The 16,692-nt window shown below is 45.7% G+C and overlaps 1 protein-coding gene across 1 annotated transcript in view; it reads right to left on the reverse strand.

The window, feature by feature from the left end:
- Nucleotides 1-9,194: 9,194 nt before the first annotated feature.
- Nucleotides 9,195-16,692, reverse strand: part of LOC101398919 (transport and Golgi organization protein 1 homolog) — a 35,674-nt gene continuing 28,176 nt past the window's right edge. Inside the window, exons 10-17 of the mRNA XM_087449225.1 lie at nucleotides 15,239-15,340; nucleotides 14,240-14,300; nucleotides 14,095-14,130; nucleotides 13,952-14,019; nucleotides 13,731-13,825; nucleotides 12,598-12,647; nucleotides 10,875-11,013; nucleotides 9,195-9,319 (exon numbers count right to left, since the gene is read on the reverse strand). Of these exons, the coding sequence (XP_087305351.1) occupies nucleotides 9,306-9,319; nucleotides 10,875-11,013; nucleotides 12,598-12,647; nucleotides 13,731-13,825; nucleotides 13,952-14,019; nucleotides 14,095-14,130; nucleotides 14,240-14,300; nucleotides 15,239-15,340 (565 nt within the window). The 3' untranslated portion in view covers nucleotides 9,195-9,305. The remainder of the gene's footprint in view (nucleotides 9,320-10,874; nucleotides 11,014-12,597; nucleotides 12,648-13,730; nucleotides 13,826-13,951; nucleotides 14,020-14,094; nucleotides 14,131-14,239; nucleotides 14,301-15,238; nucleotides 15,341-16,692) is intronic.

A 16,692-nucleotide genomic window follows, 5' to 3' on the forward strand; every position in this document is an offset into this window, starting at 1 on the left:
CTGTATCGCCTCAGGGGCATATATTGAGTTTGCAGTTCTCATTCACCAGAACTACTAGTAAATTTCCTTCCGAACTTACAATGTTTATTTTTTTGTTAACCCAAGCATAGGACTTTACATTAATCCCCATTAAATCTCATCTTGTTAGTCTTGGCCCATTGATCCAAACTGCTGAAATCTCCATAATCCAGATTCTGCCGTGCAGAGCACAGCTACCCCCCTCCAGCTTTGCGTTGCCAAGAAATGTGATCAGCACACCTTTTATGTCTTCACAGAGATGGCTGACAAAATTGTGGGCTGGGACGAGGCTTTGTACACAGCTCTAAGGCTGACGGTAGTCTCAGTCCAGCTGTCCAACATGGTTTGGGTCAACATGAACAACAGATTAATATCCTCTGGGTATTTATTCAGCCAACTACTAATCTATCCAGTGCTATCCCTGCACCAGCTACATTTCTCCATCCCGCATCATGATATTCTGAGAGATGTCGTCAAATAAATGCCTTCCTAAATATTTACGCCCGTTTGACAAATTTAAAATGCCCTTTCTGCTACTGTTCTTGAGTGAATATTTTTTTTTTAGTTGACCTAATCATGATTTTATTTTTTTATTTATTTTATTTTATTTTTTTAATTTTTGTTTATTGCAGTAACATTGGTTTATAACATTGCAAAAATTTCAGGTGTACATCATTGTACTTCTATTTCTGCATGGACTACATCATGTTCACCACCAAAATACTAATTACAACCCATCACCACACACATGCACCAAATTATCCCTTTCACCCTCCTCCCTCCCCCTTCCCCTCTGGTAACCACCAATCCAATCTCTGTCCCTATGTGTTTGTTTATTGTTGTTATTATCTACTACTTAATGAAGGAAATCATACGGTATTTGGCCTTCTCCCTCTGACTTATTTCACTTTGCATTATACCCTCGATGTCCATCCATGTTGTCACAAATGGCTGGATTTCGTCGTTTCTTATGGCTGAGTAGTATTCCATTGTGTATATATACCACAGCTTCTTTATCCATTCGTCCCTTGATGGGCACTTAGGTTGCTTCCAAGTCTTGGCTATTGTGAATAAGGCTGCAATGAACACAGGGGTGCATGTACCTTTGCAAATTGATGTTTTCAAGTTCTTTGGATAAATACCCAACAGTGGAATAGCTGGATCATATGGTAGTTCTATCGTTGATTTTTTGAGGAATCTCCATACTGTTTTCCATAGTGGCTGCACCAGTCTGCACTCCCACCAGCAATGTATGAGAGTTCCCTTCTCTCCACATCCTCTCCAACACATGTTGTTTCCTGTCTTGTTAATTATAGCCATTCTGACGGGCGTGAGGTGATATCTCATTGTAGTTTTGATTTGCATTTCCCTGATAGTTAGTGATTTTGAACATGTTTTCATGTATCTGTTGGCCATCTGTATATCTTCTTTGGAGAAATGTCTGTTCAGGTCTTTTGCCCATTTTTTAATTGGGTTGGTAGTTTTTTTGTTGTTGAGATGCATGAGTTCTTTATATATTTTGGAGATTAAGCCCTTATCAAATGTATGGTTTGCAAATATCTTCTCCCAATTGTTAGGTTGTCTTTTCGTTTTGTTGATGGTTTCCTTTGCTGTGCAGAAGCTTTTTAGTTTGATGTAGTCCCATTTGTTTATTTTTTCTATTGTTTCTCTTGCCCGGTCAGATGTGGTGTTTGAAAAGATGCTGCTAAGGCCGATGTCGAAGAGCGTACTGCCTATGTTTTCTTCTAGAACTTTCACAGTTTCAGGTCTTACATTCAAGTCTTTAATCCATTTGGAGTTAATTTTTGTGTATGGTGTAAGGTAAGGATCTACTTTCATTTTTTTGCATATGGCTATCCAGTTTTCCCAACACCATTTGTTGAAGAGACTTTCTTTTCCCCATTGTATGTTCTTGGCTCCTTTGTCAAAGATTAGCTGTCCATAGATGTGTGGGTTTATTTCTGGGCTTTCGATTCTATTCCATTGATCTGTGTGTCTGTTTTTGTGCCAGTACCATGCTGTTTTGGTTACTATAGCTTTGTAGTATATTTTGAAATCAGGGAGTGTGATACCTCCAGCTTTGTTCTTTTTTCTCAGGATTCCTTTAGCTATTCGGGGTCTTTTGTTGTTCCATATGAATTTTAGGATTCTTTGTTCTATTTCAGTGAAAAATGTTGTTGGAACTTTGATAGGGATTGCATTGAATCTATAGATGGCTTTAGGAAGTATGGACATCTTAACTATGTTAATTCTTCCATAGATCTTGTTTTTTAATCCATCCCGCCACTCTGTATCTTTTGATTGAAGAATTCAATCCATTTACATTTAGGGTGATTATTGATACATGAGGGTTTATTGTTGCTATTTTATTGCTCATTTTCCAGTTCTTTTGCATTTTTTTTGTTTCTCATCCCATGTGTTTCGGACTACCAATTCAGTTTGGTAGTTCTATATGATGGTTTTCTTAGTTTTCTCTTTATTTATCATTTATGTCTCTGTTCTGATTGTTTGTTTAGTGGTTACCATGAGGTTTATATAAAAAATCTCGTAGATGAGACAGTCCGTTTCCTGATGACCTCTGATTTCCTTAAATTTGGTCAATTCCATCCCTTTCCTCTTCCCCTTCTAAGTTATTATTGTCACCACTTATACCATCCTGTGTTGTCAGTTTCTGTTTAAAGTGATGATGTTTATTTTTTTTGACAAAAATAAATAATATTTATTTTTGGTGTTTTCCTTCTCTCAATCTTTGATGTTATAATTAAGTGTTTGCTAACCTATTCTGACAGAGAGCTGCAATTTTTCTGATTTTGTCTACCTATTTTTCTCCTTGCTCAAAGCTTTTTATCCCCTTTCTCTTCTTTCTTCCTCAGGCCTGAGGGTCTTCTTGAGCATTTCTTGTAGTGCGGGTCTTGTGGCAATGAACTCCCTTAGCTTTTGTTTATCTCTGATAGTTATTATTTCTCCATCATATCCAAAGGATATTTTTGTTGGAGAGAGTACTCTTGGCTGAAAGTTTTTGTCTTTCAGAATTTTGAATATATCATTCCACTCTCTCCTAGCCTGTAAAGTTTCTGCTGAGAAAACGCCTGACAGCCTGATAAGAATTCCTTTGTCTGTTATTTTTCTTGTCTTGCTGCCCTTAATATTTTTTCTTCATCGTTGACTTTTGCCAGCTTTACAGCTATATGCCTTGAAGAGGGTCTTTTCATGTTGATATATTTAGGAGATGTATTGATTTCATTCACTGGTATTTCCAGCTTCTTCCCCAGGTTTGGGAAGTTCTCAGCTATTATTTCTTTCAACAAGCTCTCTGCTCCTTTTTCCCTTTCTTCTCCCTCTGGAATACCTATAATCCTTATGTTGCATTTCCTAATCGAGTCGAATATTTCTCAGAGAATTTCTTCATTTCTTTTTTTTTCTTTTTTTGTAAGGAGGACCAGCCCTGAGCTAACATCCAATGCCAATCCTCCTCTCTTTTTCTGAGGAAGACCGGCCCTGGGCTAACAGCCGTGCCCATCTTCCTCTACTTTGTATGGGATGCCGCCACAGCATGGCTTGCCAAGCAGTGCTTCAGTGCGCGCTGGGATCTGAACCGGCAAACCCCAGGCTGCTGCAATGAGTGCACACACTTAACTGCTTGTGCCACCAGGCCGGCCCCTCTTCATTTCTTTTTAGTCTTAGTTCTCTCTCCTTCTCCATCTGGAGCATTTCTGCATTCCTATCCTCAATATTGCTAATTCTTTCCCCCATACTGTCAGCTCTGTTCTTTAAACATTCCAGATTTTTCTTTATCTCCCCCATTGTGTTTTTCATCTCCAACATTTCTGATTGGTTTTTCTTTACAGTTTCAATCTCTTCTGTGAAGAAGTTCCTGATTTCATTGAATTGTCTATCTGTATTTTCTTATAGTTCCTTGAGCTTTTTTATGATAGCTATTTTGAATTCTCTGTCATTTAGGTTATACATTTCTGTGCCTCTGGGGTTGATTTCTGGGTGCTTGTCATTTTCCTTCTGGTCTGGAGATTTAATATATTTTTGCATACTGCTTGAGAGCATGGGCTTATTTTTCCTCATGCTGAAAATATCTGGTTACAGCTTCCACCTGCCAGCATTGGGTGGGGGTCAAGAGCTGTATATTCTGAGCCCGCTGTGATCTGCAGGCACTCTGGCTGACTGGCTGTGCTGGTGCTCCAGGTCGAGGGGGGGTTCTTTCTTTAGCCTACCTGATCCCAGGGACTTCTCACTCTTCTCTCACTATCTGCTCTCCTGGGGTGCTAGCTTGGTGAATACACCCCCACAACGGTTCAGTCCCCTCCATATGGGAATGTTCCACAGGCTGTAAAAGAACTTGGAGAGTGACAGTTTTCCTGCAGAGGGCTGCTTCTCCCCCCTCTCTCTCAGAGAGCCACACAGTCCCAGTCCCAGAGTTGCTGTCACTGGGGGAAGGAGAGGAGTTTTCCTTACCTCCTTCCACTTCCTTCAGGGGTACCAGCACCTCCACCTTCAGATGTAAGCCTGCATGGGTCTCTCAGACGTCTTTTGTGTTGTGTGAATATCCTCTGTCTGTATATGAACGTCCTTTTTGTTGTATATTGGGGGGGAGATTCTAAGGGGGATAGCTGACTTCACCATGATGCTGACATCACTCTCTTGTTTGTTGTTTTGCTCTTTACCATTGATCAAAGTTCCTGCACTTTGCACAGGATTATATTTTTGATTGTGTATCAGACACTGTGCTCTGCCTGTTCCTGTGAGGGGAAATCAAAGGGGGACAAGGTGGCTGGTGGCTGGGTGATTCACATGCAAGCACAGGTGGGTAGGGGTTTTCCCATTCCTGTTAAATGAATGTCATTATTTTCAGAGGACAATTTGATGCTCTTCTCTCACTCCCATGGCCTGGATCTTCTTGGCCCTACTGGGTTCTGTTCACAAAATAGAGACTGAAGTTGTTTTCCTGAGAGAGATTGGTCCTTCCATCTTTTAGGCAGATAGGTACCCCTTCACCTCTTTCCAATCAGCAGTTGAGCCACATTGGGGTGAGTTTCAGCTCATTTTAGAGTCAGCCACCACTGGTTTCCAGTGCTCACATGTTTACTGTGTTTATTAGAGCCTCTCCCTGTAGTTAGATTTGTCTCCTATGCTCTCTGGGACTGCAGGTGGTTTACATAGCCTTTTCACCCTGATCTCCAGTCTCACCTGCTGTCCCAGGGCCAGAGCTAATGTCCTGAGGGGAATCCCCTAATGTGTTAGGGGCTCTTCTAGATTCCACCCCATCCCTCCAGCCCACATCAAAATCCCTGCCCGTTTCCTTGTCTTCTGGAGGGATCCTTCTGCCTAGACAAAGCCTGATCCTCCATGTATAAAGAACATTCCCCAGGTATGAGAAGGCCTGTGACCTCATTCACAGAGCAATGGCTCTTCTTCCTCTGACACTGTAGTCCATCTGGTCCTCTTTACTTTCTTCCATAGCCCTCTCATGTTCTAAAACATGTAAATTTGGTAATGTTTCCTTTTTTCTGCTTGTTGCCATACCCCTCCTGCCTACACCCCACCTGGAGCAGAAGTTCCACCCACTTTGCTAGGATCAAACACCAACCTGTTTCCCCTCAGCCCAGCACAACTGCCATTTCTGCTCGAAATTGATTCTCCCACCTAGAGAACAGGCAAATGCCACAGGGGAGAGGACAGTGTTACATGGGGCTCACATTGTTGTGCATCTCTTTTCTCAGAGAGGGCAGCCCTTCAAGTCCTGTTTGGGCTGGTTTTTCTCCCCTGCCTTCACTCTGGTTTTATGTATTTTTTCAGCTTTTACAGCTGTTTGTTTTTGGACAGTTTGTCTAATACAAGATACTCTGTCACAGATAAAACTGGAATGATTTTACCCTGTTGTTTTAATCCAAAAAATAGATGTATATTATTTTTATAAAGAGAAGCATTTAGGAATTTTACCAGAAATATTGACTGTCTTTCAGGAACACTTCTCCATCATCACATTAAAATGAATCACATTAAATCCTTGACGCATTCTCCTCAGAGACTAGTTAGAATATCTCTAATCTCTTTTTGGAGACAGGTTTATAACAGACATCTCTTATGTTTTAGATCCTCTTTGCCTCTCCTCTCTTGTTTCATATGTCCTGGTAGCAACCAGCTCTCCAAGACTCTGATGCACTTTATCTAAGTGCAACCTAACACACCTCGCATTTTGTCCCTCTGACACATGCCTCCCACTCTCATCCTGCGTATCTGTGTAGAGGCTGAGGTATTAGATGTCCCCTGATCAAAGTCCACACACACATAGTCAGGGGTCTCCTAGTGTGACTGTGTGTGTATTCAGGGAGTGTATTCAGTTATCGTGTGATCTGTGTGTGTGGTGGGTATGTTGCTAGGTTGTGTGTGCACATGTTTTTAGAGTTTATCATCAGAAGCTATACAGTCATTCATTTGTGTGTGTGTGTGTATGTGTGTACTGATGTTTGTTATGGTTTGAGAGTTTATTGTTGTGTGAGATCTGGATGAATGTGAAATAAATACATAAGTGTGGTCAATGTTTGTGTGTGGTAAGAAGGTGGATTAATATTGTAAGACCTGAGAATGTGTGGTCAGGATGTACATATGTGGTCAGAGTAGGTGTTTTGTATCAGTGTTTATGTGTAGTCACAAGGTATATGGGCATTTGGAAAATCTGTGTGTGTGTTGTATTTGCATGTGGTTACAGGGTGTATGGTCATTGTAAGGTGTGTGTGTGTGTGGCTATGACGTAGTGAGGGAGTGGTAGTGGGAGATGCATGGTAAACTTGCCTAACTATTTAACAGTCACCTACATCAGAATCCCAATTTTTCCAGCAAATTTCAAAAGGTTCTCTGAGGGGCCTGGAGGAGGTGCTGGAGCTAAGAGATGGGAGAGTGCTTGTTTGTAATGATAGAAGAGCAGAGTGGAGAGTATGTGTTCAGGGTTTGTGTACGTGTGCATGTGGGCAGGGGTTGAGAGATCTGTGTCTCTTCCAGGTGTTTATTGGCACTGGTATTTGTGGAGGGTGTAGTTTTAGGTTTCAGGGGTGTGGAAGTGTTATATGTTTGTTTGGAGGCTGTGTAAAGCTGTGTTTGTTTCCGAAGTGTGGAAGTGTTGTGTGAATGTGTATGTACGGGTTGCTCCTATGTGAGTGCAGGGGCCTCAGTGGGTTGTTATAAGAAAAAGGGTGTCAGAGGCACATGCCAGTCTCTGAGGATGCCTGCTTCTTTCTCTTCAAGGAGAAAAAAGTAAATGTGTATGGAATCACCCTGAATATTGTTAGAAAGAATTTATACTCCCGCTGAATAGGCCAGGAGGCTCCTCATCTGACAGTCCCTTGAGAAGAAGGTCCAGCCCAAGGTTTGGAGGCTGAGGGCCTGAGTCTGATCCCTGGGGAAGGTGTGGGGTCACTGGGTAGGGATTGGCAGTCCCAACTAGTCAGGCTGCACTTCAGAGCTGGGCTGCATTTCTAGTGGCAAAGATGGGCAACAAACAGAAAGAAAAGCAGGAGCTTTAGAGTCTGTGCCAGGGCACACAGGGTCCAAAGAAGCCAGGGCCTCCTTGAGTTTAGGGGTGCTGGAGCCCAAGGTGTGTGCAGCACTAGGGACAGCCAGACTAGCCTAGCAGGCGCCAACAGCCCACAGTGGATTCTAACAGGCTGGCTGCCAGTCTCCAGTCATCTCCTCTCCCCAGAAGTCCCGGCTCGTTCTTGAGAGCTGCAGTACCCGCTTCCCTGCTCCTTTCACTCCTTCATAACAGCAATTCATTGTGATGATTGTGCCGTTACCAAACCAGGTTCATTTTTGCCCATTGCCCTGAAAGCCAATCACTGAGATGACAAGATTGCAGCAGAGAGTGTTTTAATCACAAGGCAGCCAAGTGACGAAGCAGGAGAACTAGTCTCAGATCTGCCTCCTCAAAAACAGGGCCTCAAGGATATTTATAGGATAGGGGGGTAGATAGATAGATGATTGGAGGTAAGGAGAGGTGAGGTAATTGATGATCTGTGCAAGTGTAGTCACACTTCACGCCTCTTCATAGGACACATGTTCACAAAATGGTGGCATTAGCATGATCTGAGGGTGGAGTCTTTAGCGTCTTGATGTCAAAAGGTCACTTATCAGGCATGTGTACAGGCCCAGTTGATGGTTGGTGGTCTCAACTGGTCTGAACTGGACAAGGGGCTCCTAATTCCTGAAAAACAGCTCAAACATCCATTACCGTGGTGACCCAGGCATGAGGGAGATGTTATCTATAGGAACCTAGTGGGAGTCAGTATATTGCCTAAGCAGCACAGTTAACAATGGGTAGGTGAACGACTAAACGCTATAATTAGTAACTGCAGAAAAAGAAAAACACCTTAGTTGCTAGCTACCTAATCATCAATAGCTAACTCTTTACCGGTTTCAGCTTGGTGTTCCCAGAGCTGCTGGCGGGCTGGCTGCTTCCCGCCACTTGGCAGGAGGGAGGGCCCTTCAGGCTCCAGGAGCTGCCAGGGCAGAATGGATTGGATTGGGGGACCTGGATGGAGCCAGATATTTCCACCCCAGCACCTTCTCCTTGGTGTGTGTGGGGGGGCGGGGGGGGGTCCCATGCCACTGACCTCTGCCTTGCCCATCCTTCAATAAGGAACCTGTGGGAGGATTATGGGAGCTCATGGGACTTACCAAAAAACTCCGCTGCCATCAGCCCCCAGCAAAGACTGCCTGGACTTGGTGCTATTGGGGGCCTGCTGGCAAGTTGAGTGAAGGGCGCAAAACCTGGATTACTGCAGAGCCTCCTCACTGTTCTCCTGGAGCCACTCCTGGCCCCTTATCTATTCGCCACCATCAGAAATTGGCCACTTCCTGGGGAAAGAGAGCTGTCTCTCTGATCACCAGACACCCCTGGGACTGGCAGGCACCATGTGCTCAGTGAGTATTTACTGACTGAATAAACATAACCATGGCCAGATCTAGATGTAGGATGTGCCCAGCACCCGAAGGATCTCTCAGGCCCCTTGCAGTCAAGAGTACCCCCAAGGAATAACCTTGCTTCTGCCCCATCCCCGTGGTTTCTGCCTGTTTTTGAACTGTATACAAGGATCACACTGTGTACACTCCCTGGGGTGAGTTGGATGGTCCTCCAAAAAGCAGACACTGATACTGAGTTAGAACTGTAAAGAGTGTATTAGGGGTGACAACAGGAAAGATAAAAGTGGAGGGGGCAGGATTGGACAGGGAAAACCATAACAATTTGCCACAGCCTGTTTATCACGACTCAGTGTCCTCCTTCAAAATGAGTGTCCTGTAAAGCAAAGAGATTTGGGGTTATTTCAATGATAGGCTATTCTTCCTATCTACATTTGTCTTCTATAACGTATCTATGGCTTCTGATGAACACTTTAGCGTGTGGCTGCATATGTGTGTTTATAGTGAATGGAAAATAATTGTCTTTAGGTCTCAGATATAGATCTCTGAACTCACACATTCTCAAAATTATCTTTTCCATCTTTAACTGGTGGGATCCGAATTTCAATAGAAAAAAGGAGGGTCTTTTCCTTATCTTTTGAAACAGGGATTGTGAATCTCTGGGCCTGAGCTCTTACACCCTTAATTTAATGGAATGTACTTCAATGACTATCTTTTGATAATCTTCTGTGTGGAGATATTTTCATTTAAACAGTGACAGTTGTGAGTGCCAACATGTCCCAGGCATTTTGCAGACACTTTCATTATGTACTTAATCTCGTCTTCCTCACAACGACCTCAGAAACCAGTATCACCCCCTCACACACACAATGGGGCTGAGGCTCTGAGTACACCCCACTGAGAGTTGGTATTAGGGGCTGAGACAGCAGGTACACAGGCAAAGAATCGGGATACTGTGTGGTAAGTCTGGGGAGATGCAAAGCTGACAGTCAGGGGTGGTGACTAGAGGATGCAGGGATGTGGTGACAGGGGTCCAGCAGGAGTGGCTCCTGATCAACCTTGAATATCCCAGGAAGAGTCTGACTCGTGCTGAAGGCCAAGGCCTCTGCTCGGCTGATCTAGACCCTGTCTTCACGTTTAGTTTCACTGGGGCACAATAAACTCAGGCAGACAAAGGATCCTCAAAGAGCAAGTTACATTTCTAAACCTCCAGAAATTTTTCTGTCATACAGATCCAGAACTTTCAGAAATCCAAGGGAAACAAGAATCTTGATTTCAATTATGAACTAAGGGCTTTAGGGCAACAGTGACATTTTGATGAGGATAATTGCATTGCCCACACTGCGTGGACCTCGAACTGCCTTCACACTCCCTGCTCAAGCTGCCTGCCCAGCTGGGAATGGCCTTTCAGCTCCATCTAAGGAACCCAACCCACCCGCGCTGGGCACCTCCTCAACTCTTCCTTCTCTTCACAACCTCCCGCTTCACTCTGGTGAGATTCACGTCGCCCTCTTTTGTTCTCTGGGGCCCTTCACTGCTGCTTCCATTACGTGATCACAGGATCTTTAATGGAAATCTCCCTCTGCTATAGGACAACTTAACCCCCTGAGATTAGGGGTGCGTATCATCCCCCACAGAGCCCGGCACATGGTCTGTGTACAATGTGCATCTGCAGAACTGCTCTTTCTGCCTTTCTGTAGACAGCCTCTTTCCTTCTCTATGAGACACCTGCTGCCCAGTTCAGGATGGGGCAATTCACGGCCCATTGTATGTATGTCCTGAGAAACTTGAGGAACGTTACAAGGTCCTCAGCCAGGTTTACCCTTGCATTGCCAAGCCCTCAGTACCATCTCTACCTTTCCTCCAAAAACTCCATATGAAAAGAGATGAATATGCTTTGCAGTCAACTCATATTCTTCAGACCATCTTACCGAGTGGGACACGTGGAGGCATCGGGTGAGGGCCTAGAGGCCTCCAGGATGGAGGAGACAGATGTGGCCCAGAGCCCACAGGGTTGGTTGTGCAGGGTGGTGCTGCAAAAGAAGGAGGCCCTCTTGCCTCAACACTGACCTGTGGAACAGAAGTTTAAAGTCAGGTGGATGTGGCAGACACAAGCGCCAGCACCAACCAAAGCTGAAACCCAGTGAACCTGGGGAAGCACTTGGCACCCTCCCCGCCCCCAGGTGCCAGGAGAGCAGCATCCGTGCCAGACCGCTCTACCCCTCCCACGGGGGCCGGCCCAGCTTGGGGAGGAACAAACACCACGGGGATGAACCACTGTCACCACACGTCACCGCCCGTGTCGGTGAAAGCACAAGAGCAAGGGGTCCTGTCCTAGAGGACCGGAGGAGGCAACACCAGACTGAGAAAGGAGCCGACTCCAGGCAGACCGGCATCTCGGTCCAGGACCGGCCTCCACCCTCCTCACCACCCCCAGCACCACAGAAGCTTGTTGGCTCTCTATTCAGAAGAGAGCGCCCGAGAGGGATGGAAAAGCCCGCTCCCCACCTCTGGAAGCCGAGCTGCTCCTGGGGAAAAGCACTGCCTGCAGGCCCCTGCCCTGCCCGTCCCCCGCCTCAGCTTCCCTCCCCGACAAAGGGGTCTTCTCCTCCGCTCGGGGTCTGCCCACGGGCACCAGGACCTCTGGGGCGCTGGGCACCCCCGGGGGCCTGCGTTTTCTGAGGGGAACGGTGTGACCGACAGGACTCGGTTAGGCTCAGCTCTATCTATCGTCACCCACAGGGAAGGCAGATTTCTAAGCCCACCGCGAGACACGGACTAATTGTGTCCAACGGAAACGTGAGGAGGGGATTCTAAAGGACAGAATGAACACAGACGTGTTTTGATTCCAGTGGTAAAACCCTGTGACGGGGGGGATGAGGGAAGGGCCCCACTCTAACGGCGCCACAGGACACCACAGGACTGCCTTCACCTCAAGGCAAGTGAAGGCCTCTGGGGGCAATGGGTCCTGCAGCGCAGTCCTGAAGCTCACTCTTCACTCCTTCGGTGTCCGTGCCCATTTCCTACTGCAAATAGGCCATCTCTGATCACTCAGACTATTCTGACCTAGGCTACCACTGGAGGGATCCTGGAGAGTACACTGACCCACAGAGAGGGGACTCTGAGGAACTGCGACATCGGCTGGATCGGCTGGATCCGAACAAAGAACATTCGACATCACACGAAGCACCCAACATGAAGTTGGAGGGATGGCCTCTCACGTTCCTCTCCCGTGAGGGTGACGGCAGACATTCCCAATAGGCTCCTCACCAAACCCAAACCAGGAATGGAGCAAAGGAACAACAACAACAACAATCCTACGTCAAGGAGTTCGGGAAGTAGTCGGCTGTGCCAGGAGACTTCAGTGTGGACTTAAGTGTAACCCTCCAAGTGTTACTTCCAGAAACACACCGTGAGAGCCCTGCAGTCCTCAGCCCAGACGCACTGAAGGCTTCTGGAGGTGCCACCAAAGATGAGAGCTGAGTGTGGAGAAGCCCGAAGGCTCCTGGGGAAGACTGTGCTTTCGGAGAAGGAAATGACACAGCACATGTGCCAGGGAACACACAAACCGGACATGAGGCCAGGAGAGCCTGCTGCACACACACGTCAACGTTTCCAGAAACAGTTACGACTGAAAATGACCACAGCACTTACCTTGCCCCCGGAGCTGCTGCTCCTCACAGCCGCAGCACCAGGTCCCGGATCTGAAAGAGGCCAGAGAGGAGGGATGGGGGTTTAGTCGGACTTGCATAGACTGTGAGGAAGGAAAACAAACCCTCCGTGCCTTCCTCCACCATCTGACATTCTTTCCCACTTCTGAGCCCTTACCAATGGCAGAGGGCTCCCCACACACCTCAGGTGACCCCCGAGGAGAAGGGGAGACCCATCACCTGACCCTTGAGGAAGATACCACAGGGCCCTGGTTCAGGGGTTTTCATAACTCATCAACCACCTGTGGTCAGGTCCGGGCTCAACTAGCTGGAAATCAACACTGAAATAGGGGTTTCCCAATACACATCAGGGGAAAGCACCATTTCATCATAGAGTTAAATTAAAATGAGGATCACCTCGGATGGGATAATAGCAACAACCCCTCAACATGAACAGCACAGGTCCTTTTCTTCAGGCCGCAGGTGGACTTTTCAATCTCTCACTCTACACATAAGCTGCCTTCCACATGTGACCAGACATTATATAAATATTTATGAACAGAAATGGACTTAGACTAATATTATAGTAATGAGAAAATGGAAGATATGGGGATTTGACAGCAAAGCTGTAGCGTTACACTGATAATGTCAGGAGTAAAATTACATAGAAATTTAATTTATGAATGGAATACTAAAGTCCACAAGCAAAAGTTAAACAGGAAGAATAAGGGAACCTCCAAAATAGTAAATAAATGCCTTTTTCTCAACTAAAAGAAAAATCAAGTCTTCAGCATTGACTCAAGTTGGGAAGGAAGCATGCACCCACTTCCCCCAGGCACGTCTCTCCAGTTGAGAGCAATCCAAGAGCACCCGAGGCGGGTGTTGGGGGCAGAGAGGGTCCACAGTCAGTGGCGGGGCATGAGCTCCACCAGGCACAGGGCGCAGGCCCAGAAAGCCAGTCTGGCTGGGGCACCTGAGGAAAACATCTTCCTGTCACCCCTCGAGATAACCTGTTGTCTTTAGGTCGTGCTTGGGATTGGTTCCAGGCAACACGGTGATCCCCCACAGGAACAGGTAGGACATGGAGTGGTTTTGCAGCAGAAATTAAGTGGCTGCACTTCACAATGTGCTCCCTACCTCTCTGTGGAGGGTTCTGCATCCCAGGTCTTCCCGACGTTGGTTTGTGCAGCCTGTATCCCTCAGGCAGCCTCTTTTTGGACATTATCTCCAATCTTGAACGTAGGAAAAGGAATGGACTTCAATAAGAATTACAACACCAAGTCCTTTACTAGGCACTAAACAGCTTAGCATTAATACCTCAAAAACACCCGTAAAAAATGTACGTCAAAATCCCATACCTGTGTTTCAAGTGGGCGGCTTCCCTGCTCTGCTCTGCTATCTCCCTCTCCCAAATCCGAGCCTTGATCTGTGGGAGAAAAACACATCCACCTTCAGTTGTGGCAGACTGTGCGCAAAGGGAAGGAAAGAAAGCAAAACTTACCCAGTTGTCGTGGGCATTCTTCTCATACACAGCCATCTGAAAAAGCCAACACGTCATAACCCCTATGCTGAGGGCTTCCAGGGCCGCTGTGACCCTCTGCATTGGGTGCTGAAGGAGGCGGGACTGTGGGCAGAACGCAGGTTACCTGGTGTCTGAAGGTGAACTCCGCTTGCTGCACTTGTTGTCGCATTTGATCAATTTGGTGCCTGTGAGTGACAGTTGCTTTCATCAGATAAAGCACAATATTGAGGATGATTTTAAATAGTCTTCCCATGTTTCCATTGTCTGAACTGTACCCTTATACACATTATCCAATCCTATAAGACACACTTCACATGATTATAAAAGTACAGTAGGATCAAAGCTATTGCTACATTGTTTCCTTATTATCGAATGCCCGCCAGCTTCTGAGTTGATATAATTCCCTTACCCATTCTCAATATCTCCCTAATTTATCCTGCAATGAGTGTCTTTCATCATATAGCTCGATTCTTCTTTTCCTTACACCCTGATCATATTCTCAGGGCTACAACACTGGGTCTCTAAAATGGCATGCTCGTATCTACTGATGTGATTCATCCGACACCAAACTGCTTCCCTAAGATTTACAGCAGTTTTTACCTCCTCCAGGAACATTTTTGTGAACCACATTTCCACATAGTCTGGAACATTGAGGATCAGGAAATTTTTAGCAACTTTATTTATTTATTTTTTTTGTAAGGAAGATCACCCCTAGCTAACATCCGATGCCAATTCTCCTGTTTTTTGCTGAGGAAGATTGGCCCTGGGCTAACACCCATGCCCATCTCCCTCTCCTTCTGTGGGACACTGCCACAGCACGGCCTGACAAGCGGTGCATCGATGCACGCCTGGGATCCGAACCTGTGAACCCCGGGCCGCCGAAGCAGAGCGCGCGCACTCAACTGCCGCGCCACTGGGCCGGCTCCTACTTGTTTTAAGTTAATATTTTAACTTCACATTTGTAAAACTTAACATTTTTCTTTCTTGTGTGAAATCTCTATATAAATGTCTTCTGAACATTTGTTTATATTTGTGTATAAATTGGTCTAAACATCGTACAAAAGTTAAAAAAAAAATCTAACAAAGGTTTTACGAGCTGCTGGTATTCAGGAGCTGAACTCACCTGTAGTTCTGCGTTTCTTCCTCAGCCAGTTTCAGTCTCTTCTCTGCCGCTGAGAGCTGCTGCTCCTTTTCCACCCGCTCACGGTCTTTCATTCTCAGCTTCCTAAGAGGGGAAAGACATATGCATTATCCAGTAGCCTTTCTTCCCTCCAAGAAATCCAAAGGGCAAGATTCAAATGTCCCCTCCCATCCTATCCCACAAATGCATAGATGGACAAATATAATCAGAGGAAAGAATTTAAGCCCCCCATTAGAGCACAAAGAAAAATCAAACTCCCTCCTGCTGGCAAGTCTTTGGCAATTCTGAGCTTCTCTTCACAGCTCTGTGTTCCTAGTCATTAGTAAATGAACTAAACAAATATAAAAAGCACATATGAGACGCACCATGTGCCCTCCCAGGCTCAGGCTCTTGTGACTGGGACAGCATAAGCTCATTTTCTTTCAGTGTGGAAACCAGGCCTGACCAGCTCATTACAAGTAAGCACATTAGGATGAAGCAGGGGTTCATGACTTGTCTGATTTCTCCCAGGGAGAGACCTGAGGCCATGACACAGCCATAGATCCTTCCTGGATGTGGCATCATAACATCAGACAATTAACTACTGGACACTTCTACAGTTCAAGAGTGGAACTCCTGCCACCAACTTCAAAGATCCTAGTTGATGAGAATGGAAACTAGGCTGAATGAAAAATGATCTGAATTGCCCCATAGTCAGGGTGTTGTCTCCTCAAAGTGGAAAACCTTCAAAGTGAGAATATCAATATACGTTAACAAGTAGATTGATTTCATTAACAAGTACCTTGATTTCATTGACAGTGGAGGCCGCAAAGGGCAAAGGCTTAAGGCAGATTTGTTGTGTTGTCTTCAAACTACTTTGTTCAAGGTTCTGATTTAAAAGATTCTCAACTTGACATTGGATTTGCTATGCATCACACACAAAATTAAAAGAGCTCTAGGAAACAGGGACAAAAACACTAAAGAGAGAAAGTTCATGCATTTGTTTCTGGCCACCCAGCCAATCTTTCAGCAAATGCTTTCTGGACTGGCTGGAACATAGTGGGTGCGTTGTAAGGTGATGGGGATATAGAGAGAAGTAGGGCACTATCCCCACCCTAAAACATCTCATAGTGTAATGCAAACAAGATGCCAGTGAGGACAGAGCAACCCTACCCCAGCCCTGGGCAGGGAGAACATAAACCTGGCTCTTGAGGGAGTATAAGAAAAGTTTTGCCTTTGAACATGGCTGAGTGGGTCTGAAGTCCCTCATCTCCCCCTGACAAGAATAGGAAACATTGGCCAAATATGAAATTCATGATAGAATGCACCAAATTGCTAACAAGCCAGTAAAGAAACTGAGGCCAAGATGGAGAAGAAGGAAGCCCAGGATTAAGGTCAGCCTGGCATTTGGGGCCACTTTCCCCAAGCTTCATCAACTAATCCCAGAGGAGACTTCT

Source organism: Ceratotherium simum, chromosome 26 (genome assembly GCF_057802395.1).
Source record: "Ceratotherium simum simum isolate JZ-2026a chromosome 26, ASM5780239v1, whole genome shotgun sequence".
NCBI lineage: Eukaryota > Metazoa > Chordata > Mammalia > Perissodactyla > Rhinocerotidae > Ceratotherium > Ceratotherium simum.